This window comes from Phragmites australis, chromosome 12, assembly GCF_958298935.1.
Source record: "Phragmites australis chromosome 12, lpPhrAust1.1, whole genome shotgun sequence".
Lineage (NCBI taxonomy): Eukaryota > Viridiplantae > Streptophyta > Magnoliopsida > Poales > Poaceae > Phragmites > Phragmites australis.
In genome coordinates this window covers 31,604,075-31,629,200 of record NC_084932.1, presented here as the reverse complement: position 1 = coordinate 31,629,200, position 25,126 = coordinate 31,604,075, and the positions used below count along the sequence as shown (strand labels likewise).

The 25,126-nt window shown below is 43.5% G+C and overlaps 1 protein-coding gene and 1 non-coding gene across 4 annotated transcripts; both read left to right on the top strand.

Annotated features, from left to right (window-relative positions):
• The first annotated feature begins 2,374 nt into the window (after positions 1–2,374).
• On the top strand, positions 2,375–6,794 carry LOC133887472 (G-type lectin S-receptor-like serine/threonine-protein kinase At1g11330). Of its 3 annotated transcripts, none has more exons than XM_062327435.1 (7): positions 2,375–2,696; positions 2,878–3,023; positions 3,106–3,367; positions 5,334–5,565; positions 5,646–5,796; positions 5,904–6,098; positions 6,497–6,794. In XM_062327435.1, exons 1-6 carry the CDS (start codon positions 2,507–2,509, stop codon positions 6,084–6,086), a joined length of 1,164 nt encoding a protein of 387 aa, XP_062183419.1. In that variant the 5' UTR covers positions 2,375–2,506; the 3' UTR covers positions 6,087–6,098; positions 6,497–6,794. The 3 variants fall into 3 exon arrangements, with proteins under 3 accessions (XP_062183419.1, XP_062183420.1, XP_062183421.1); XM_062327436.1 differs by having other exon boundaries at positions 2,376–2,696; positions 2,790–3,023; positions 6,497–6,793; XM_062327437.1 differs by having other exon boundaries at positions 2,376–2,696; positions 2,772–3,023; positions 6,497–6,793.
• A 12,161-nt stretch (positions 6,795–18,955) lies between these two features.
• Positions 18,956–19,095, top strand: LOC133887579 (small nucleolar RNA Z247). Its single transcript, XR_009903615.1, has one exon. It is a non-coding gene; the product is annotated as a small nucleolar RNA Z247 (small nucleolar RNA).
• The last annotated feature ends 6,031 nt before the right edge of the window (positions 19,096–25,126 follow it).

Sequence of the window (25,126 nt, the reverse complement as noted above, 5' to 3'; positions counted from 1 at the left end):
TTTATGGTGTCAAGATAACTGGTGTTCTGCATCCTTACTCCTATGCTGTATTACTTGGACACCCGTGTCTAAATTTTTTTTCTGAGTCGGACACTCGCGCATCTGTGTCGGATTCCAAGTGTTATTTGACGTGTCCTAAACTTTTTTATCGAATCGAACGCTCCGACATGAGTTGAGCTCCGACACCCGCACCCATGTCCATGTAACACAGCTCCTATGTGTGTTCTGCATCGCTACGAGAAGATGTGAAAATCATTTCGTTCAATTAAAACAAGTGAAAAACATATATAGCTACATCCAATCCAGTTCATTTACTCTGTACTGGAAACTTTCAGCTTATGTATCTTCTTTAAAAAAGAAAGATTGTAAGTCAATTATCGCACTGTGATTTCGTGGTGTAATACATATGACATCCATGTTCTCCCCTGACTCCTTGTGTCATGTTCTGTAGATGGCTTCTCTTGTTCTTATGAGTCGCAATTTTTTACTAACTCGATTGCTGCTTGCTGTCATGCTAATGGTAGTTGATGGGCTGCTGACAGTGAACCCATTACAGTGTAGCATAAGAGCATCAACAATGTTAGTCCAGAGGGGTACCCAGGGAGTCTTTTGGTCCTTTGCACTGGTTTCAACGCTGGAGCAATGCGAAGCTAACCAAATCACATGGAATTGATTTTTATGCTTGGCACCAAAGCCAAAAATACAAATTATTGTGTGAATCCAGGAGGAGATGAGGAGGAGAGAGTCAAGGGAAAATTATTTGCAACAGGTAATTTTTTATTTTGATGTAAGGTAACAGAGGTGGTTTTCCGGCTCAAGAAGGAGACAGATCAATGTCGTTTAGTTTATGTTATTTTCTCTTAAGCTTTCAGCTTGTTGTTAACAGTTTTCTCTTTCTCTTTGCTTAGTCTCGGTTCTCAGAGTGGGTCTTTGGCCGGTTGTATCTTCAGCGATGTACCCATCTCTTGCTGGGGACGGGGGTTGTGTCTCAGGTTGTGTTTTTTCCTTTCCGTTTTTGTTTTGGGGAAGCCGGTCATGTCATGTGTTTTTTCTTTTGTAAACTCTCCTTTTATTCCTTCTAATATATGATCGGCAATCCTCTTGCCATCCTTTTCATCTTTTTTATGTAAGGTCCATCAAAGGTTCCTAAAAAATTAGAGTGTTTTTTGACAAGTTAGCACTAGTCTGCAGGTCACACGTTAGCAACCTAAATTTTTTTGAAACACTGGTGGCCCTTAGTGTTTAGCACTTCAAACATTTGGGTAAACAATTTGAATTTAACCCAAGATATCCAATAACCATTTGGGCATTCTCTTTATGATTTCCGTGCAAACATGTTTATTGACAATATATGTACACTAAAATAAACATTTGAACATCCTCACCCAAAAAAAAATGAATATGGTTCGAATCATTCGCATATTTCGTTGGGAACCCATAGTCTGGAGTGGAATTGGATTTAGAATCTGGGTCACACATGGTGTGCGTCTTGTTTTTCTTTCTTATTGGTCAGTTTTTTTTAGCGATGGTGAGCGTAGTAAAAAGTCCAGACTCATTGCTATCTTTCTTTACAATGGCCAGAAAAATACAGCAGCCTATGTCTAAACTAATCAGTTTCATGTCCTTGTTTAGTGAACTGAGAGGACGCACCTCACCAACCATACTTCTTTCTAGTCAAGTCTTTGCTTAATTCCTTCACCAAATTGCAGTATTATAGACTCAAATCATTTAATTTGCCATTAATGACCTCTTGCTAATTGGTTGGACGGTGCTGGCAACATATGGCTGGAGTCAAGTTAATTTTTTATATTTGCCTATGGCTTAAAAATATAAGCCATCATATATTTAATAGTCTAGTAACGTGGAATTGGATATATAAAACACCCACTGTTCTTCGGAAAGATAATGCTGCTTGATTTAATGAATAAACATTAGCCATGCCCATACTCATACAAGATACTCTCTCCGTACCAAAATTAGGGCGTATTAGTATTTGGAAAAGTCAAACTTTTTAAATTTTGACTAACAATTAGTCAAATTATATGCATGTTTTAATGTACAAAAGTTGTATCAATAGATCCATATTTTATAGATCTTTTAATACGATACTGATTTTGTAGCAATTGATAATATATTGCAAAATAAATTAATGATCAAAGTATACTTTTACAGATTTTTCTAAACCTTAATACGCCCTACATTTTGGGACGAAGGGAGTACATATGTTCAGAAGGGGATATAAAAATACCGAAAAGCAAGACTAGTAAGAATCTACTGGATCTGTTCACCAAAACTTGTCACCCATTACCTTTGCTAAACATGTTTCTTGTAGTGGCATGATAAAGCGCTAAGGGTTGTTGTCCTAAACGGGATGTATATTATATTCATATGGTATCATCTTTTGACGATATGTTGTACTCCTTAATTTCAGTTCGATTAAGATTTATCATCTTTCAGTATCATAATAATTTCGTACATAAGCAACGTTAGCAAAGAACCTCATCACATGTATTTCAAACTCTCATTGGGCATCTTAGCTTTGCTAGGGTCAAGTCAACGCATAGTTGTTTACACGATTGATATTTCGACGGGTTGCTTTATATACACGCACCATCAGCAACGCAACCATTCATCCCAAAAACTCATCCCTCTTTTGGTTGCTCTGTTCTCAGGATCAGTGAAGCCTTCTTCTCCAGGTTAGTGCTTTTAAAAAGCTGGTTATTTTCAAGTGATTTTTAGAGCAATTATTATTCATGTTTACGCATATCCAGTGCTACATATGTTGTCAGACAACTGCCTTGTTCTGGTGAAGTAGAACTTGTGCTGGTTCATAAATTTTAGCAGCTGCCTGAGATCCATAGCGACTTAAATCATCAGAAATGGCCACCAACGCTGGCGGAGGTAAACCGAGTCTTCTAAGTACATTGCCGCAGGAACTACCATTGGAATTTTTGAAGGAAATTACCAATGGGTTCTCTGATGAGCAAAAAATTAGTGAAGGTGCATTTGGAACAGTTTACAAGGTATCATAACGAGTTAAATTTTTTAGCCTTTTTCAAAAGATGATGAAGCATGCCAATTAAAAGCATATGAGAGCTTAAACAGGGAATTCTGAAAAACGGACAAGTTATTGCTGTGAAGAAGCTTGCAGGAAATACTGTAGTGCCTGCTGGCAAACAATTTCTCAAGGCGGCTACAAATCTTATGGTGATACAACATGAAAATATACAAAGGTTGCTTAGCTGCTGCAGTGAAGCAAAAAAGAACGTGGTGGAACACAAAGGAAAATATATTCTTGTAGACACAGATGAATGTGTACTCTGCTACGAATATGCGCCTAAGGGAAGCCTTCGTGACTATCTTTCTGGTATGAGAATGCACTTCCCAAATGTTTTCGTCTCCTCAGTTTGTTTCTTTTTCCGTTTATGCTGTTTGAGACATGGCTTGTCATATATTCCACAACCTTTGCTAAGCAAGCCTTGTTATATTATATATTCCGCAACCTTTGCACTAAACAAGGGAGAGAGAGACAGAAACAGAAAAGTTATTACAGTGCACATTATCAACAGGAGAATTAAATTCACTTGGAGAAGTATATTTTTTTTCTCGAACACGCGGGAGAACTGCGCGTCATTGCATTATAGAATGAAAGAAAGCAACGTTTACACGCAAAATCACCCGTAGCCACACACGCAAACGCACACCGACAAAGACTTTAGATGTACAGACGTGCCACGGATAAAACCAAAAGACGACTAGGCGAAAAAAACACGTCAAATCGACAATGGCCAGACCATGTGCAGGCCTTTAGCTCCTACCATGCACCAGAGCATGGCATCAACCTTGATGCTCCACAGCACCAACTGGACATCTGGGGTGCGCCATCGAACACACAAGAATTTCGGTGTTTCCATAGTTGCCAAACCACCAAGATGACGAGCGAGTTGAAACCTTTCCACATAGGCTTAGGCAATCGACGTTGCATTCGGCATCACCAGTCTTTGAGCAGCTCGTCTTCCGGCTACAGGGTCAAGCCCTGGAGGCCAACGACCGACAAAGTTGTGAACCGAGTATATTTAATATTATCTGTTGGAATTGAAATATATATCAAACTCGATCTTACATATATATTACATTGTTCTTTTTTTTAAGGGAGAAATACCTCAGCTTATATTGAAAGTCACCAGATGTCTAGGAAACATAAAAACCAAATGAAACAAACTAGATTGAGAATACCAGTTTCACAATAACAGTGCACGCATAAGAGGCAGTTAAAATCAGCTGCCTCTGGCTCGTTACATTTTTTGTAAAAGCTTGTCATTCCAATCCTTCTCGTTTTCAAGTGTGCCACCCTCAATATTGGTCTCTATGATTTGCCACTCAGATGACAAAAAATATTCAAGATTATACCCTTCACATGTTCTTTTTTTTTTAAATGTTTGTTAATGCCCTGAAAACCACAAGTAATGTCTATTTTGCCCTTCATCTTCCTCGCTTGTCTTTGTCCTCGACATTAAACCGTCCTCCTACATCCCGATTTTTTCCTTCTATTTGAGCACATGCAACTTGATATTTCCAACTCTAAGCACGTCAAACTAGTAATTTCATATTTGAGCATGGGTTAGAGGGCAAACAGAGGATGGCAGGCTGCTGGGCCAGTTAAACAGAACGATCTGTGCTTTTTTTTTTTTAACGCGGCCCTTTTTCCGGAGACTTCTTTGGAGCTTTTGACGGGACGTGTATCCCGCGCAGCCCCGTGACTCGAACGCCAGTGGCTCGGGAGGCTCCCTCCGTCACTGCCAGCCGACCTGTGCTTAAATATGGAATTACTGGTTTGGCGTGCTCAGATTTGAAAATACCGGGCTGCATGTGCTCAAATAGAAAAAAATCGGTCCTGCACCACACCTTCCTCTGTTTCCTGTTGATGCCGCTGCACCACTGGAGCTTCTTTTCCTTGTGGTGCACACTCAAAGGTGCACTTCATCCTATCCAGACACAGTAAAATAATATTAATCCTTTCTTTAGACAGCAAGGTGTTGGGTCATATCTGCTGGAGTTTATGCTTCCATGGCTCATGGCTAGTATAGTTCAACTAGATTTACTGGCTCATGTCTAGCTACTTGATGTTTGCCTATGTCTCCTGAAGCATTGTGGTGCCACAGTTGTCCATGGCTCATGGTCAGGTTTTCCTTACAAGACTGTACATTTGCATAAAGCCAAATTAATCTTGATCAATCAATGGCTGAGATACAGATCTCCCTTTACATCTATAGTAGTGATGGTGCACTCTAAAAAAGCTCATTGTACTTACATAATTCATGTTCATTCTTCAGATGATGCAAACAGAATTGATTGGGACACAAGCTTCAAAATAATTAAGGGCATTTGCCGGGGTCTACATTTCCTACATAAGGAAATGGGTGGTCCTATTGTTCACTTGGATCTTCAGCCTGCCAATATATTGTTGGACGATAAAATGGAACCAAAAATTGCAGATTTTGGTCTCTCACGATTCTTCGGTCAGGAGCAAACCCGAATAAACACTATAAATGTTGTGGGGGCAAAGTAAGTTTCTTTATCATAAAGTAGACTGAATTTGCATCTCTCCAGTAGTGCTTACCACTATTGATATGAATGTCTTTCAGAGGGTACATGGCTCCAGAATATTTATATAGTGGTGAAATCTCGCCCCAGTGTGACATATATAGTTTAGGTGTACTAATCATGGAGATCACCACGAGGGAAAAGAATTGTGCCAACGACAAAGATATGGCTGGAAGGGACTTTATTTCTCATGTAAGTTAGCATTGCATGCCAATTTGAAGATTGAGAATCCTTTTTCCTTCGCTTATGACACGTTTGCTTTGTGTCAATCACATAGGCTCATGATTTAAATTCTGCAGATACGTGAAACTTGGACAGATGAGCACATAGCATCCAAGTACTCGTCATTATTAGATGCAGATCGCCTTCAGCAAGTAAAAATATGCATTGAGATTGGGCTTGAATGTGTGGATGTCGCTCAGAAGAAGAGACCTTCTATAGTTCATGTTGTTGACAGGCTCTATGGAAGACGTGCAGGCTAAATGGTGGAGGAGGTATGAGAGATTCTATCTTTTTAGACGCTTTACCGCTGTGACAATGTACAGGAGAAAGTTTCAGTGTTATATTTTTTCCTCGGCAAAGGCTCATCACTGGGAAGAATGTTATAACAAGTACTAAATATAGCATTTGTATACATAACACTATTGGGAGCAGGTGGGAGACCCAGGTTTGATCCCCGGCTCCCACCCCCGGAGACGCTTGTGCAGCTCCTGTGCAGCTGCATAAGTGTGGATCTCCACTTTGAAAAAAAAACATTATTGGGAGACGTAATACTCTGTTTAAAATTGATGATCAATGTTGATTATTCGAGACCATGCGTTTTCCAAACCCGCATATATTCTTGAAAAGATTCAATACATTTCTTCTGGCGCTAACATGTATGAAATTTCAGGTCTGCCGTTTCTGGCATGCATAAAACTTGGTCTTTCGAGGAGACACCATGCCAAGATGAAATAAAATATTCCCTACCGTTGATGGAGGACCTGAACTTTCTTTCAGAAATAAGATCATTTTGATATAACGTCGTTATGAAAACTGTTGAATTGTATTCCTTTCCGTCAACAGGAGAATCGGTGCTCAAAATATCTTTTCTTTGTAGTTGGACATACAGTTGCAGTACTTGTCTCTCCTGTCAATACTGATCTCAGTTCATAATAAGATTTGCGCTCCTGAGCTGCATGATAAGAAGGGTTTGCCAATCAATTTTTCAGGTCAATTATACCTATCATTTTAAAACCGATAAAGCAAAAAAAAAAGTGCAACTAAACTGCAGTTTCTATTAGATAATTCGAATCAGCCACAAATCTTATATCAAATCAAGTGCCGAAGATGCTAGCTTGTCAACACAAAACCAGATACAAGTGATGTAGTGTTCCTATTACTGATAGCCTTGCGGCATGGAGGTGAGAAACAGAGTTAGGGGTGTCATGGAGGGTTTTTTCCCCAATAATGTAGAAGTTTTTGGCCTCTATATCATGAGTTGCACACAACCTATTTTCAATTAACACCTAAAATTACCAAAACAAATCGGCTTTGGGAGAAAATGAAAAGGAAACTATTCAAACTTAGTGCCCATGCAATGGTACTAAGATATAAAAGAACTACTAAATGTCAAAGTTGAAGCCTCTCTTAACACCGCCACGAATCCTATAGCACCCATATGCTTGCTGCAAATCAACAACTCACAGGCATCATCAACTAGTATACCGTCAGCCACCACGACGACGAAGATGTATTGGTATGCTACGATGATGCCTTCAAGGAGGAGAACGGCGAGCATAGGCGTCGTCATTGTTGGATCCAATCGAAGAATCATACTAAGCTTTCACCGTCGTCATTGGCGGCGAGGAAGCAGGATTGCTGGTCCATGTTGGAGCAGGTGCCATGCCGGCTCCAGAACGCTATGGTGTTCTTGTTCCTGCGCGACTGCGAACCCCGATTCTGAAGCAGGTCGCTTCACTCTCCAGGTTCCTGATCTGCGCATGCACGGTCCATCGGAGAAGCGCATTTACTGAAAAAAATTGATCTATAAAGTTTTGAGACAATCATAGTCAACGAAAAAGTTTGATCTAAAAACATACATTTACCGAAAAATTTGAGACAAATCATTGTCAACGAAAACAGTGTACTATATTTAATTTGTTAATCCCCTGATCTACGTGGCTCGTCGCCTTTGATCTTATCCTCCCACTGATCGCTTTCAACGCCAATCATCTTCAGGAATTTTTTTTCCTGCTGCTTGGCCGGGTCATTGGGAGTGGAGCAGCGGCAGTTGGACTATGCACTCCCGTTTTTCGTGCTTCTCTGGATGCGGATCGGTTGCAAGTTGTTGTACCATCATCACATGCACAGCAATATAAATCAACTTTTCTAAACAAAATCTCAGTGTCTGCTCTGCCGTCCAGTTGTACTTTTTAATTAGCTACGTACTTAGACCTCTAGTTATATTGGATCCTATCATCCGTATCAACCATCTTCTCACATTAAAATCATGTGCGGTAGAACTTAGCTCTAAGATCCGTATATAATTTGAAATTTATAAGATAAAATAAAATAATTTAAATATTTATTTTTAATCTAAAATAAGAATTTTAGAGTTACAGATCTATCAAACAGACCTAAGAAAACAGTATCAATAGCAAGTGTCGCTAAAATGGGCCTCAACTCAATTCCTGCGTGCACGCACGTAAATGAAGCAGTGTGCCACGCTTTTCAGGCGCTAGCGCCATGGAAAACAGTGTGCGCTTGACAGATGCGGGTCCCGAGGTTGAATCGGGCTTTGAAGGAGTGTTACCCGGATACTTGTGTTTAAATTTATTTGTCAAATTCGGACAAATTCGAGTCGTATTCTAACACCGTGGTGAATTTCGAGTTATATTTCGTGTGTACAAATTTTATTTGCCAAATCAAACATCTAAGTTTGAGTCAGATTCCGACACTCATATCCGTGTACAGGTAACACTGCTTTAAAGTAGAGGGCGGCGCCAGCGCCGAAGTAGGAGTGCTGCTCCATGTAGGAGCATTCGACGTGCCACCACCACATTGGATACCCCACTCTCATGCCACCTCCCCGGCCATACCTTTCATCGTGTCTACACCGCTCTATAACAACAAAAAGTTAAGATCCATGTGCTCCTTGCCTTCTCTTTGTCTGAGTGCTTTTTTGAAAGGAGATTACCTCAACTTCTATTGAAAGCCACTAACAAGATATAAAACAGTAAATAGAAGTATATGATATCAGAATGGGCGAGAAGTACAGCAGAAACATCAATACTCTGAGTGCTATTGTCTTGTTTTGTTTGTTCTTTAGCACCGCTAAGATTCCAGCAATAGCTTACGGTTAGTTTAGTTCCCAAGCAAGCCTGGCCTTGCTTGCGATGCTTTGTGTAAGGTTTGAATTTTTATGGCCGCATTGAGTTTTTAACTCATTTCTTTGGGGGGCATATGAATTCTCGGTTGTGTTGAGTCGTTGCCCATTTCTTCGAGAACCAAGAAGTTCTTCTTTGCTTTTCTCTGGCTATTCTTGTTTTTCTCATTTAAGTGACCTTGTGTTTGCTTTTTGATGGCTTTTGGTCACTTGGATGAATTTCTTTTCTTTTATAATTCTTAAATCAATATATTTGTGTTTTAGTGTTGTCAATACACTCATCAAGGGGGAGATTGAGAACACAAGTGAGAATTGTGTTGTTGATGATGAGTGATTGATGTAATTGTTGATTTGGAGCCTTCGGTTTGCATAGCATGTGTCGATTTTGTTTGATTAATGTTTATGGCTAACCAGGGGTGAAAACAGAGTATGGCAGAGAGACATGTTTCTTGGCTCATGATGTGTAGGTGTATGGATGCGACATGGCGGTCGACGGCAAGGCAGTGAAGGGCAAGTGGAGGCTTGGCGCCGACGGACCGTGCTAGGCCGGGTGGAGCCATGGGCGATCCGCATCGCTCATATGGAGGGTGCAAGAAAACATGGTGGGAAGAGCAGGTGATGAAGATGGCGTTGACCAAGTCAAGACGGAAAGACGATAGCAAGTCGAGAGTCGGCCCGATGGCGGAGCGCAAAGGCTTGAAGGCGTCAAAGGTCACGGCGGAGGTCGAACACGCGTCGACATCGAGGAGTCATGCTTGGAGGAGCATGCAAGGCAGTTTTACCAGTTTTTCCTCAAAATCAGGGGCGGAGTCGGAGGATGCGTGGCACCATCACAAAGCTTGCTTGGAGACGAAGCAGAGTCGTGAAGGCGTTGGGTCCGTCCGATGGACAACAAAATAGTTTGACTATTTTGCCCTTCAAGGATAATATCCATGTATTAGTCTTTAGGGGCATATTTGGAATTGTCCATTTGCATATATATATATATGAGAGGGCTGATGCAAGGGGAGGATAATTAGTGCACATCAATACCTCGTCAGGACCTATTTTTTATTTGGATATTTCTTAGGTTTGGTCAAGATTTCAAGTTAGAGAGAAGTTAGGGTTCATAGCTATAAACTTAATCTCATCAAGAGTGGGAGAATGAAGGGCGACTTCGAAGCCATATATCTATGAATCTTGCTAAATCATATTTCTATTCATCAGTTGCTTAGCAAACTTGTGATGCTTTTGATCTCCCTCCTGTTTATCTCTTGTTCTTGAAGTTTTAGTTGATTTTTCACTCCTCGCTTTTGACAGCGATTTCAACTGATTTTGTTGGGTCAAAAGGTTGCTAGGACTTGTGTGAGAACATCTAGGGTGATCCCATATAATCTCCCTCACACGAGCAACTTGAAGTCCTTTTTCTAAACATTTTCCTCTCCACTTATTTTTGGTCAAATCCACAAAATAGAGGTTGAAATATTGATCTCTTTAAGGAGATCTTTTGGATAAAGACTCACAGTGTTCGTGAGAAGCTATGGCTAAAATTTTGTTAGATTTGGACCACGTTTAGTTGGATTTCTAGTTTGGATTTTATGTTCTGAGCTGCAGTTTTTTAGTACTGCAACCAGTTCGTAACTTTCGGTTCCTATCCAGAACATCTGTGAACAGTGTTTATTTTGCAATCGAATCTTTTTGAACCTTCCTGTAGGTTGGTGTATTGATCGAAGCACTGTTCATCTTGTCGGAGTTACTGTTCATTAGTACAGGTCGGAGTACTGTTCATCAGTACTTGTTGGAGTTTTATTCATCAGTATTGGTCGAAGTTATTGTTCATCCAATTGGAGAACTTTCGGTGTTCACTGTGAGCGCACTTTCATATTGTTTCCATTGTGCATTGTGTTGCGCTCAGTGGTGATTTGTTCTTGAGGTTCATTCAGTACGAATTGGACATAGGCCTGATTCTTGGTTAAGAATTTTTTTAAAAGACTCCTATTCACCTCCCCTCTAGTCGTTGTTCCGATCCTTCAAATGTCATCACACTCCACTCCTGTATCACTGCCTCCCCCTCCCAGCATCAATATCGCCTGTTGGCTTTCTGAATGGCAAGAGAAATCACCTTAGTCTCTTGCTTCTATACCATCATCTTTAAATATTTAACCAACAAATGCCAAAAGGCAATATAGCAATTAGCCAATCACCTGTCTTACATATTTAGTACGACGTATTTTATTTTTTTTAAGAGAGATTGCCTCGGCTTATATTGAAAGCCAATAACCAAGACAGCAGCGTCAAACGAAAGAAAGTGAGAAGAAAGAAAAAACAAGGCGGGGGAAACCAGCGAACTATCCAAAAGACATCAGACCCAAGTATACAGGGCGGACATCTACAAAGCCTGGAATGAATTCTAGCTCAGATTTCACAAACATCAGACAAAGGGCCATCCGCCGGGGTAAAGCTCCGTAGCCACTCTCGGACCTGGATTGATGCCCTGTCCGTCGTAGCCCTGTCATCGTCGGTGAGGAGGATATTCCATTTCTGCACAAAGGATACGGCTAGAGTCAGCACTTCAGCAGGCTTGTGGGGGAACTTCTTCTCGATCGCCATCGTGTTACGCGTCCTCTAAATGGCCCAAGCTATCCCTGCAAAGAAAAATAGACCCAGCTTTTGAGAGACTTTAAACTATTTCGGAAGCCAGCTCGCCCATAAGTCGGCTACCGAGATCGAGAACCCATTCCAGCCAAAAATGCCTCTCAGAGCACTCCAAACAAATCGTGCCAACACACAACCGAAGAAAATGTGATTGACATCTTCCTGATTATTGCACAAGTAGCATTTTGAACTTCCTTTCCAACCCCTTTTTTTGAGGGAGGTGGACACAGGAAGTTTGTTGTGTAGCATTTGCCATAAGAAAAACTTAATCCTCAGAGGAAGTTTACAGGCCCAGAGGGTCATTGCCCCCTTGCAAGACACCCCTTCAAAGGTGAGGAATTTGTACAGAGATTTAGTTGTAAACTTCTTTGACTTGTCCAGAGTCCAGGTAACAACATCTTCCCTATCATTTAACCGAACCAACTGGAGCATTTGTAACAGCTCCTCCCATTGGAGCATGTTACTAGTGGTTAGGCTTCTTTTGAATTGCACCTCCCACTTATCATGATTCCAATAGTCAGCAACCACAACATCCGGCTCAGCACACATCTTGAACAAGTCAGGAAACTGAATTTTTAGAGGAGTTTCACCAAGCCACACGTCTTTCCAGAAGAAAACCTTATTGCCATTGTTCACTGCAAATACAACACCCCATTGGAAAAGATATTTGACCTTATGTAGGCCCTTCCAAAACTGTGAGGTGCCTTTCTGCCTAGATGAGAAGAAGTTCCCATCTGGCATGTATTTGGCCTTCAACAATTTATACCAGATGTCCTCAGAGCCAGTTGAGATCTTTCATACCCACTTGACCAGCAAACATTCATTCATAATCAAAGTGTTTAGGATACCGAGACCCCCATAATCCTTGGGTTTGGATATGGCTACCCATTTGGCCATATGGTGCATGTTCCCATCTTCAGCCCCTCTCCAAAAAAATCTTGATCTGACAGTGTCCATCTTCCTATGGATCCCCTTGGGGAGAAGGTAGAACCCTATGGTATACATAGGTAAACTGGTAAGACAGGAATTTGTCAGAGTCAATCTGCCTCCATAGGTCAGATTTTTACCCTTCCATGGGTCTAGCCTTTTAACCATTTTTGAGAGGATTCCAGATGAGGCAGCCATGCCTAACTGATGGTCAGAAACAGGAATGCCTAAGTATTTCAAGGGGAGTTGACCCAGACTGCAATTAAGCATATTTGCCACCCTTTCCTGCTCTGCATGCTCCATGCCAAAGCAAAAAACCTCACTTTTGTGGAAGTTTATCTTAAGCCCAAAAAGCCACTCAAAGCAGTATAAAATAATTTTAAGGTTAAGGATAGACTTGTCAGATCCATCAATCATTAAAATAGTGTCATCAGCATATTGAATATGGGTAATCCCACCTAGGATCAGATGGTGAACAACATCACTCAGTAAACCCTTAAAAGAGGCTTTGTCCATCAAAGCATCTAGAGTATCAACTGCAATATTGAACAGCAAGGGGGATAGGGGATCCCCTTGTCTCAGCCCTTTGTAGGTTCTGAAATAAGGGCCCCTTTGCCCATTGATATTTATGCAGACTCTGCCCCCCTTGATAGATTGCATCACCCAACCAATCCAGCTGGGAGGGAAGCCTTTCCTTTTCATGACTTCCTCTAGATAATCCCATTTAACTTTGCCATGTGCCTTTTCAAAGTCTATTTTCACCAACACCCCCTGATGTTTTGTTCTCCTCAATTCATGGATGACTTCATGAAGGATCACCACCCCTTCTAAAATGTTTCTACCCTTGATGAAGGCAGATTGTTTAGGGTTAACCACCTCCTTGGCCACTGGCATCAATCTGTTATTGAGGACCTTGGTGAAGCCTTTTGTAGTCTATGTTAAGTAAGCAGATGGGTCTATATTGCTTAATAGTATTGGCCTCCTTGACCTTAGGGAGTAAGGTTATAATACCATAATTAATTCTTTTCAGATCCAGGATCCCTGCATGGAGGTCGGTAAATATTTCAAAGATGTCTCCCTTGACATACTCCCAGAACACCTTGAAGAAGGTAGAGGTGAAGCCATTAGGTCCAGGAGCAGAATCTTCTTTCATACTCTTAAAAGCCTCCTCAATCTCTTGCTCAGAAAAAGGTTGGGTCAGAGCTTCTTTGACATCAGGCAGCAGGCTGTTATGGTTATCCCAGAAGGAGTTTAGAAACCTAAGTCCTTCTCTGGAGTCAGATCCAAAAAGGGTTTTATAGAAGTCATAGATGTGGCCTCTAATCTCCTCCTGGGAGGTGAGCAGGCCTTGTTCAGTTTCCATGGATAGGATCAAATTCTTCCTTCTTCTCCCATTGGCTAGAAAATGAAAAAATCTTGTGTTGTTTTCACCCTCTTTGATCAAGGAATTTCCACATTTCTGTTTCCAGAAGATCTCCTCCGTGGAGAGAATTTTCTCAAGGCTATTTTCTAACCTATATCTATATTCCCATTCCTCCATGGTCAAGCCTCCATAATCTGCTTTGTTATCCAGTATAGTAAGCTGAGCCAGCATATCTTGTTTATTTTTGGTCTATTCACCAATGTGTTTTGTATGCCAACCCCTCATGAACTGTCTAATGTCACATAAGCTACCATGCCATACATCCAAAGAGTAACCATCATCAGGCCTTCTTGCTTTCTTCTCCAGCCATATTTGTTGCACTCTCTCTTTGAAATTATCCATTAGCAGCCACTACCTCTGAAAGGTGAAATACTTACACCTCAGCACCCCAACTTCCCCTGAGTCCAAGTAGATGGGGTTGTGGTTTGAACCAACCCTGGTTAGGCTCCATGCATGACATAGGGGGAAATGTTGTTCCCAATCATTGAATCAACCAGTGAGATACTCTAGCCATCAAGCCCTGCAAATTGGTCAAAATATCCTTGTATGAAACCCACCAAATGTAGAATCGAATCGATCAAGCACCTATCTTCCTAACCATTATCTCATAAACAACGACCAGAAGACCCACCAATCGCTGCCAAAATGGTTGCATGCAACAAATCTCTAGAGCCCAAACATACATTTGCAACACAGAATTAGGTTAAAGCACAAACTCTCTCTCGACTACTGCATCCACAATATCAAAGGTTCACTTGCGGTGACTTGCCACTTTTATTCTATGACTGACAACGAGTTAATTGCAGATCATGAAGGACCAACAGCAGTTCAAAGGGCGGTAATCTAATAGTAGTTCAGAGATACTCCCACATACGAGTAGCACCAAAACATTGCGTATCCAGCATATATATGACAGTCCAAATGAACTAACAATTGCTCATGTCTCGCCCACGGCGACCAGGCACTAGGTGCGCGGGGTTCTTCTTCAGAAGCTTTGGCTTCTCAGAGTGTGGGTAGACCGAGGGTGATGAGTTTCAATCGGAGGTCCAGGGCCCTGTTATCCTGAATATCAAAGCTGGTGACGATCTTCTGGATGGTGGCGTCCTGGAGACGATAGGCTTTGCTGACTGCTTTCTAGTCTCCCTCTTGCCTAGCGTCAGTAGCGATGGCGTCCCTCTCTTCCACTAGCCGCTCCACATCGCGGTATTGCCGTTCCATCAGTGTGTACAGGTCATGGAGCTGGTCGTACAAAATAGGGTGGCCCTAATACCCACTAAGTTGAGGACCTAAGCTAGACCAACTCACATCCAACGCACGCGAGTCAGTTAGCCTTTTTAATTTCCAATTACTTAGTGCACTGGTTCCTTTCAATGGCAGAGCCATCTTCTCACTTTCGAGTGGCAGAGCCTACCTTCAGATGAAGCTAGCTTCCGGGTGGCAGTGCCAACCTTCAGATGAAGCCCAGACCCTTATAATCCCAGGTGGCAGAGCCAATCTTCAGATGGATCACAACTTTGTATGTACTAAGTACTTAGAAACTAATTTCCTAACTGAGATACTACTACTTACGAGAAAATACTCTTTATTAGAACAACACAACTGTTATACAAGACTGTATACAACTCCTTTTTGGTGGCTATCCTAACTCTCACCCTACTTTCTTACTCTCACTCTAGCACCCTCACTACCAAGCTCTCTCTTGTGTGTGTGTCATGGCAAGGGGTGGCACCCTCCTTATATAGGCATTTAAAGCCGTTGAATGAGTGACACTTGACAAGATCTTAGCCATGGCGTGCTACAAATATCTAGTACCTAGAAAGGTCATGTAAAAAATCTCCATCTGGATAATTCTAGTTTTTACCATAGCAAAAATAGTTCTAGAAGCTTTATAAAATATCTCGAATCATGTATATGTGAGAGAAGTCTAGAATTTGCCTTGCTCTTTTTCAACACGGTGACTTGCCACTTTTATTCTTTGACTGACAACGAGTTAACTGCACATCATGAAGGACGGTAATCTAATAGCAGTTCGAAGGATGGTAATCTAATAGCAGTTCAGAGTAACACCAAAACATTGCGTATCCAGCACAGAGGTCTCAAGATTACCCAGAATTCTTTGTAGAAAGAAACCGAGAAGCTATCAGGGCCAGGAACAGTGTTTGTTTTGTTTGTTTACATTTTCTTCAAAGCTTTACTAATTTCCTCACTTGTAAAAGGTTGTACGAGAAAAGCTGCTTCTTCATCTGTCAATGCACCAGATTCACTCCATATATCCTCACTTAAAGTTAAATTATCCCTCTCTTCTCTACCAAATAAGCTTTTTTTCATTGGAGATAAATCACACGGATGTTTTGGAACGACAACGCTGTTGCATGGTCGATGCCCTTAATTTTGGTCTTCAAATAGCCTTTGTGGGTGCTATGGATAAGATGCCATGCCATTACTTAACTTAATCACACCTTGTATATTCAGTTGACTAAATTCTTCAATTCTTTCAATAAATGAAGTCATGGTGGATGCTATGGTTAGCACGGGAATTAGCTTCCCAGGGAAGGAGTAGAGTTCGTCGGTGCCGGATTTAGAGGGAGGTCGTGGGATGCAGGCCGGTCCATAGTGGTGGAGGACATGAGGACCGGGTGGCAAGGCCATGAGGACGCCGCCGTTTGTGGACGGCGGAGGACTGCTGGTTTAGAAGGGTCGGACGGGGGCGAAAGGAGCCGGCCCAACGGAGCCGTGTTCGCGTGGAGGCGGGCAGGGAGGGGAAGCGTGACGTTGTGTCGCTGCATCACGTCGGAGAAGACGAAAAAAAGGAGGCCGGCCGCGAGCTAGAGGAAGAACAAAAGAGATGCAGCGTTTCATCGGGATCCACGTGCTGTGTGTGGTTCGTTGACTGAAAAGGAGGCCGTTTCAGGCAATTAGAAAATAGCAACTCCCTTAATATTATGAATCTGCTTTGGCACTTAAAATGATCACATCAGGAGTCATCCAAGCAACACCAAGTGGAAAATTAAAACCAATGACTAGTAAGTAACCCGATCAGAACATTTGCACCTGGAAGAGGCAACTGCAGGAATCATCTGTTCGATCACAGTCTCCGCATATACATCGTCCTGCGGAGGCAAGGCAATACCCCAAGAACACGTAAGGACACACGTTCTATGGCAAACGGAGTCATGCAGAACTAATAAACCTCTCAGTTGACGCTGCCTAACACGCCAACCAGTGCACGGTGATGGCCAGCACGGTGCTCACCACCGCGATATCCTGCGCGGCCTCGAGGTTGCCGTGGGCGACACGCGCTCGGAGTTGTGGAAGCCGGAAGCCGTCCGCACCAGGGAGACCCAGGCCGGTGAGCAGGTTGAATTGATGGTCGTCTGCAGGGGGCCGCAGCACCTCTCCACGGAGTCACACGCGTCCTCGGCGCAACCCCTGGCGCTCTGGAACAGGCTCAGAGCGAGCTGCACGTCGTGGTCGCCGTCGGGGATGTGGTGGATGAAGGGCAGCGGGGTGGTTGAAAGCGGCGCTGCGGAGCGCCGCCGCCGTCATCACGGGCGCGGCGAGAGCGAGTTCGTTGGACTCGTACGTGAGCATGTTGCACACGAACCAGAACCGGGCGTTGGCGACGTGCAGTGGCAAGAGGCGCGCCACCACGTCGCTGAGCATCCAGCTAGCGGGCGCCGACACAGCGAACTTCCACGTCTTCCACCCCGACCGCCCGCCCGCTCCCAGACCAGCACAGAGGTGGCGCGAACGCGTGATGGACTTGGAGTCGGTATGTATCTGCAAAGTTGCATGGAATTTTTTCGGCGCTCTAACAACGTCATCTCTCTCCTCTACAGATTTGACCGCACATGGCAGCGGTTTGAGGGCGGTGTGGCGAAACGGCAGCACTGGGTGGGGCCAAGAATGCATGCGTGGAGCAAGCTGAACTAACGGCGGCGGCTTTTGGTGCCCAGCCGCCGTCCACCTCTACCTTGTACGTACGCGAACTCTTCTTCTTGGTAACCGACCAGCCGCCATAACTAAGTACCATCCATCTCCGATCTCTTCTTCGTCCCCACCGCCGTCTAGTTAGCTGCCGGTGCGTCCCATCTCTTCGTCACTCCCCACCGCCGTCGAGTTAGCTACCGGTGCTTTTGCTGCACACCGCCTTTCCTACACTGATTTCACCTCACCGGCCGGCTGAAGTACGTAGTTTAGGTCTTGTACTCTCGTGGTGGCGATCGAGTTCTGGATGACTGTTAGAGTTTCAGTTGTATACGAGATATCGTTGAGTTCGGTTTGGTTCAGGTCTGTTCTGATATGAGATAGATTGATGTATTTGAGTTGTATTACTTCTTAGGGATAGAGTTTATCCCTTTTTGAATCAGCCGAACACATATCTGTATGAGCCACGCCGTGGGGCTTTTCCCGGTACATATAAACATGCAGACGCGGCCCGAGAGGGTTGAAAACGCTTTACCAAAACTTTCATGGCATCAGAGCTTGTCTCCTCTCTCACGTCCATGTCAGGAGCATCACTTTCCACGCCTGCCATGGTCTCCTCTTCTTCTCTTGGTCTACCCGTGACGGAGAAGCTAACTAGAGATAACTTTATTCTCTGGAAAGCTCAAGTTCTTCCGGCTATCAGAGGTGCCCAGCTGACCGGCTACCTGGAGGGAACAATCCAGATGCCGTCGTCAACTATAGAGATTATGAAGGACGACAAGACAGTTGAGACTGTCACTAATCCAGCATATGCATCATGGATTGCACAAGATCAGCAAGTCCTGAGTTATGTGCTAGCATCCCTGTCCAGAGATGTTCTAGCCCAAGTAGCAACGTTGACGAGTGCTGCTGATGTGTGGAAGGCAATACAAGAGATGTTTGCCTCCCAATCTCGCTCAAGGATCATACATCTACGCTCCAAACTCACAAGTACGCGCAAAGGGGACATGTCCGCAGCGACATATTTCTCTAAGATGAAGGCTTTTGCGGATGAGATGGCAGCTGCCGGCAAACGGCTTGATGATGATGATCTTGTGTCCTATATCCTTACAGGGCTTGATGCTGAGTACAATCCACTAATTGAAGCTATTAGTGCAAAAGTTGATGCAGTTAGCTTGAGCGATCTGTATGCTCAGCTATTGTCCACTGAAGCCCGGCTTGAATCTCAAAATTCACATTATCAGATGACAGTCAATAATGTGTCACGTGGAGCAGGTAGAAATTATTCTCGTACTAGAGGGGGTCGTGGTCGTGGAGATCGCAGCGGAGGCCGAGGCGGTCGAGGCTATAACAACAATAGCATATCAGCAAATTCCAAACCTGTGTGCCAACTCTGCACCAAAGTCGGTCACACAGTTCATCGTTGCTGGAAGAGGTTCGACACAATGTTTACTGGAGAAGTAAAAGATGCTAATACAGCGATTACTTCATACGGTATTGACACCAACTGGTATACTGATACTGGTGCTACTGATCATATTACTGGAGAACTGGACAAATTAACTACACGAGAAAAATACAATGGTCAAGACCAGGTCCACACAGCTAATGGTGCAGGTATGACCATTAATCATGTTGGTTGTTCTACTGTTTATACCCCAGTTCGTGATCTTCATCTTAATAATGTTCTCCATGTTCCTAAAGCCAAAAAAAAATCTAGTTTCTGTTCATCGTCTTACTTCTGATAACAATGCTTATCTCGAATTTCATCCTGATTTCTTTTTGGTAAAGGACCAAGCAACGAAGAAAACTCTTCTGCAAGGTAGATGTAGAGGTGGTCTCTATCCTCTCCCAGCCTTGAAGGAATTTCCCTCAGCAACACAATCCCTTAGTGCAGTCAAGGTGTCATCTGAACGATGGCATAGTCGTTTAGGCCATCCCTCATCTGTCATAGTTCAAAAGGTTATTAGTAGTAGCAATTTACCTTGGTTCCAAGAATCGAGTAAAGAGTTAGTGTGTGATGCTTGTCAACAAGCTAAAAGTCATCAGCTCCCTTATCCTAGATCGTCAAGTATGTCTAGGTTTCCCCTAGAGCTTGTCTTTTCTGATGTGTGGGGACCTGCACCTACCTCAGTTAGAAGGAATAACTACTATGTAAGTTTTATTGATGATTATAGTAAATTTACTTGGATATATCTTCTGAAGAACAAATCTGATGTGTTCAGTAGATTTCATGAATTCCAACAAAATGTTGAGAGACACTTCAACAAGAAAATTATAACCATGCAGACTGACTGGGGAGGTGAATACCAAAAATTAAATTCCTTCTTTAAAAAGGTAGGAATATCACATTATGTCTCATGTCCTCATGCCCATCAACAGAATGGCTCTGCTGAACGAAAGCATCGTCACATTGTAGAGGTTGGTCTTGCCCTGCTTGCTCATGCTTCCATGCCATTAAAATTCTGGGACGAAGCCTTTCTCTCAGCAGTCTATCTTATTAATCGACTGCCATCCAAAATCATCAATTTTGAGTCTCCCATGGAACGACTGTTTGGTCAAAAGCCTGATTATACCTCCCTTCGTGTGTTTGGATGTGCATGCTGGCCAAATCTCCGACCTTATAATACAAGAAAGCTCCAGTTTCGATCTACTCGATGTACCTTTCTTGGGTATAGCTATCTACACAAAGGTTATAAATGCCTTGATGTTTCAACTGGTCGTGTTTACATCTCTAGAGATGTAGTTTTTGATGAAACTATATTTCCTTTTTCCTTCCTTCGTCCCAACGCTGGAGCCCAACTTAAAAATCAAATTCTCCTTCATCCTACTTTGCTCAATCGTGATCGTTCTGGGGATATTACAATAGACACTAACATGCCTAATGAAGTGCTTGAAGCAGAACAAGGTGATGCACAGATTGAATCAGGTGATTTTATGTCTTCTGGTGCTTCAGTTTTTCATTCCACAGATGATCCAGGCACGGACACCGGGGGCGGTTCAGACCTGTCTCTGTCTTGGGATTGCTTTGGTCATCGTCGACTTGACGCGTCACGCGCCCGCGCCGGTCCGGACGGCGCCCATACTGATCAGCGCCATCCCGATGCACGCGCTGGCGCCCAACTTGACACGTCACGCGCCGCCCGCGCCTGTCCTGATGGCGCCCATACTGATCAGCACCATCCCGATGCACGCGCTGGCGCCCAACTTGACGCGTCACGCGCCGCCCGCGCCTGTCCTGATGGCGCCCATACTGATCAGCATCATCACGCGACTGCTCCGTTCGCCCATGCTGGTCATCACGCGCCTGCTCCGTCTCGGGACTCTGCACCTGCTCTGCCTCAAGAATCCGCGCCGAACTGGGACCAGCCTCTGTCACGTCCACCTTATGCTTCACCACGGGACCAAGCTTCACCAACTGCATCCCGCGCCCATACTTTGTCATCTCGGGAATTGTCGCCAGGTGTTGTCCAGTCTGCAGCAGAACACCTGGAGCTGCCGACAGAGGTACCCGTACACTCTTCTGTTGATGTTTTCAATTCTGACACATCTGAAGATCTACGACCGGTTACTCGTTCGAGACATAATATTTTTAAACCAAAAATATTTCATGACGGTACAATACGGTATGGGCTTATTAGTACAATGATGGAACCTCAGAGTCTCCAAGAGGCAATGGGGGATCACAGATGGAAACAGGCAATGGACGAAGAATATCTTGCTCTAATGAATAATAAAACGTGGCATTTGGTTCCTCCTAAAAATGCCAGCAATATTATTAATTGCAAGTGGGTTTACAAGATAAAACGAAAAGCTGATGGAACTGTTGGCAGGTATAAAGCTCGGTTAGTGGCGAAAGGATTCAAGCAACGTTATGGTATTGATTATGAGGATACTTTCAGTCCTGTTGTAAAAGCTGCAACAATTCGAATTGTATTATCTGTTGCAGTTTCCAGAAATTGGTGCCTCCGACAGCTGGACGTTAAGAACGCGTTTCTTCATGGTGTTCTAGAGGAGGAAGTATTTATGAGACAACCACCTGGGTATGAAAATTACTCCTGTCCTAACTATGTTTGCAAACTTGATAAAGCATTGTATGGACTAAAGCAGGCACCTCGAGCATGGTATTCTAGACTTAGTGCGAAATTACAGCAGCTAAATTTTGTTACTTCCAAAGCAGATACGTCATTATTCATTTACAATAAAGGAGGAACTATGATATACTTACTTATTTATGTGGATGATATTATTGTGGCGAGCTCCTCGGAAAAAGCTGTTGAAGCTCTTCTTCGAGACTTGAATCATGATTTTGCTCTAAAGGATTTAGGTGACTTACATTATTTCTTGGGAATTGAAGTGAGAAAAACTAAAGATGGTATTGTCCTTACTCAAGAAAAATATGCTTCTGAGCTGTTAGAACGAGTGGGAATGAAGCAATGTAAGCCTGTGACCACTCCTTTGTCAACGTCAGAAAAACTATCAATAACCAGTGGTGATCTGTTGTCCGATGAGGATTCGTGCCATGACCCCGTGGCCATCTCATCTTTTATAGCCCTAGCCGCCTTACGTGATGGACTTGGAGCCGGACTCAATCTATCGCCAGGTTTGTAATGCTGGTCCCAGTCGATCCGGCCAACCGGCTCGTCACAGTAATCCGGTGCCAAGTCGGTCGCCCGTATCGTGCATGGATGGATGGCAAGTTAACCTTGTCCTGTTCGATCCACGCTAGAACCAAATTGTCCCGTATGCGCCACGTACGTGCTGCCCGGCGAGGGGTGCCGGGCGACGGGGCACCAGGGACACATCATCTCATCATCGTTGCTTTTCACCCAGATTATCTATGGGACATGGCCGGCAGTAACGGCCTGAGAGGCACGCCGTACATCTTGAGCGCCAACCCCACCGTGCCGGTCACCCAGCGGGACGTATCCCGGCCGCTGCTCGGCGCAGCTCGAGTTGCAGGACACCGATTTACCAATGGACGATAGGACAATCAGCGCCAGGGAGGCGAGGGAGACGTGCGCCCAGCGACATAGTAGTGGTCCGGACGAGGAGGGCGATGGCGATGACGCGCGGCGGCCATCACACGATGCATGCGTGCCTGCAGCTTCAGACCGGCACGATGCACGCGCGACACTCGCTCGTGCACGCACTTATGTACGGCCGGGCTACATGCGTGCGACGGCCTTGCAGCCAAAATTTGGATCTCACCCAAACCCAACCCAAAACATGCACATGTCTAGCCGGTTCATGTGTACCTAACTGCCTCGAACACTTCGAACAATTCTTAAAAAGGTTGTACATCAGTACATGTACATCATGTCAAATCATGCATGCAAAGAAAAATGCAAAATATTGTTCAGTTGTGCACTGTCTAAAGATAAAACAAGATATTTGTTATTTTTTTCTACAAAGAGTGCTGCTATCGTCCGGACATCTGATCCGGGTTCTAGCGCTGGATGTCTGGTGCTGTTCGATCCAACTTATGGACAGCCACTTCTTCTACCCCTATGAAAACCAAAAAAATTCCCACCGAACGCATGTTGCTCGCAACATCTCATCCAAAATCTGACCGCAACACATGCATATGTTGCTCACAACATTGCATTGCATCGATCGAGCGATTAGTTGTCTGCCACGATTAAGAAAAAAGGACCACCGCAACAAAGAAAGGTGTACAGCTGCAACAGAAAAATCAAATTGTTGCAACAATATGATCTGGTACATAACTTGCAACAAAAAGTTCCTTCACGTGCAACAAACCGATTACAACAACAATGCGGCTAGACCTTCTCCGACGGTTGGATGAACTGCTTCCTCACCAAATCCGGCACGGAGGCTTCCTTCCACACCAGATCCGGCTACTGGAGTCTCCATATCTACCAGATCCGGTGACTAGAACCCCATTCCCCACCTGATCTGGCCGCTCATGGGAAGACCTTGCAAGAGCTGTAATCATGGTGGACTGTCTCGACGGTGTCAAAGTAGTAGAGAAAGCAGGTCGAAGGGGACGTAAAGCATCAGGAGGTCGTCGTGAAGGGAGCCAAAATAACAACCCTCCATGGCTTCCTCCTCGGCTCAAGTTTTGTAGCACCAACATTAGCAGCAGCAAGAAGAAATTAAAAGTATTAGGGGAGGCTACGAGATATGGCTGGATCTGGGTGTAGCTGAAATTATGCTCATAAATATTTACCGTTCCATATAGAAGGGACCAAATTGGAAAAGAGCTCCACCTAGCATTTTGGTTTGATAAGCGGAACTTAGTACTAAAACTTTTCACTAGATTGGCTAAAATTGACGCGAATATATCATGCTAACTACTGTATTATTCATGTCGATGTAAGGAAGCTTTTAGCTTTTGTCTCTGTGGACAAAGGAGTTTATAGTGTTAGCAACGACTTGTGCAAAAATATCTTGCCACAATGTAAAGCTGAGAATATAACTTTGTTTCCAGTCACAAAAGTGAAGTACATGATATACAGAAGGGCAACCATACGTCCGTGCAGCTAAGGCTGGACAGTTGTATTCGATGTATACATTATTGATCTGCGGATTATATAAACAAACATACGTGGTGCAGATCCTTTTCATTATATCGTCGTGAATGTCTAAGATTTCCCCTTTTCTCTGAATATTTAGGATTGTTTGGTGCACGCCTTTAATACCATTATGTTGTTTTATATGCCAAGACAAAATGTGTGTTACTTTACAAGTCATAAATATCAGTTAATTCTTTTTTAAGATGAAGTATGGGTGTGTTGTTAATATCAAATAAAACAAGAGTGCTGTGAAAGGGAAATTTTATTACATAGAGTTATGACCCGGACCTGGGTTTGGAAATACCCGAAATGAACTACTATGCTCAAGGGCACAACACATGGAACTCGAAACCTTGACAACACACTGTTATTCGATGAAAGATACATGTCACAAAGATCACGCTTTGATTCATTTTATTAAATAACTACCGGATGTATCTTCTCTCAAACTTCTTATCACGGCCATGCCCCTCCATCAGCAACGGCAGGAGTCTGTTTACACCATGACCTGTCGGAGAAAACATGATTTGTTAACTTATCACACATGCACACTGTGAAGGAGTAGTACGAAATATATAAGCAATTAATAAATAAATTTTACCTGATCAGGAGCTGGAGGAGGAAGAAGTAAGCAGTCTCTTTTAAGATCCCTGATCTTCTCCACGCTGTGTTCCTCCTTCTCTTCATCTGTAAGAAGATCGACGA

Bases quoted from the DNA above. Each gene is read 5' to 3' on its own strand.
- LOC133887472 (XM_062327435.1), top strand. From the start codon at position 2,507: ATGTATTTCAAACTCTCATTGGGCATCTTAGCTTTGCTAGGGTCAAGT. The intron at 3,368-5,333 runs GTATGAGAATGC...TTCATTCTTCAG, and splicing joins CCTTCGTGACTATCTTTCTG to ATGATGCAAACAGAATTGAT. The intron at 5,566-5,645 runs GTAAGTTTCTTT...AATGTCTTTCAG, and splicing joins ATAAATGTTGTGGGGGCAAA to AGGGTACATGGCTCCAGAAT.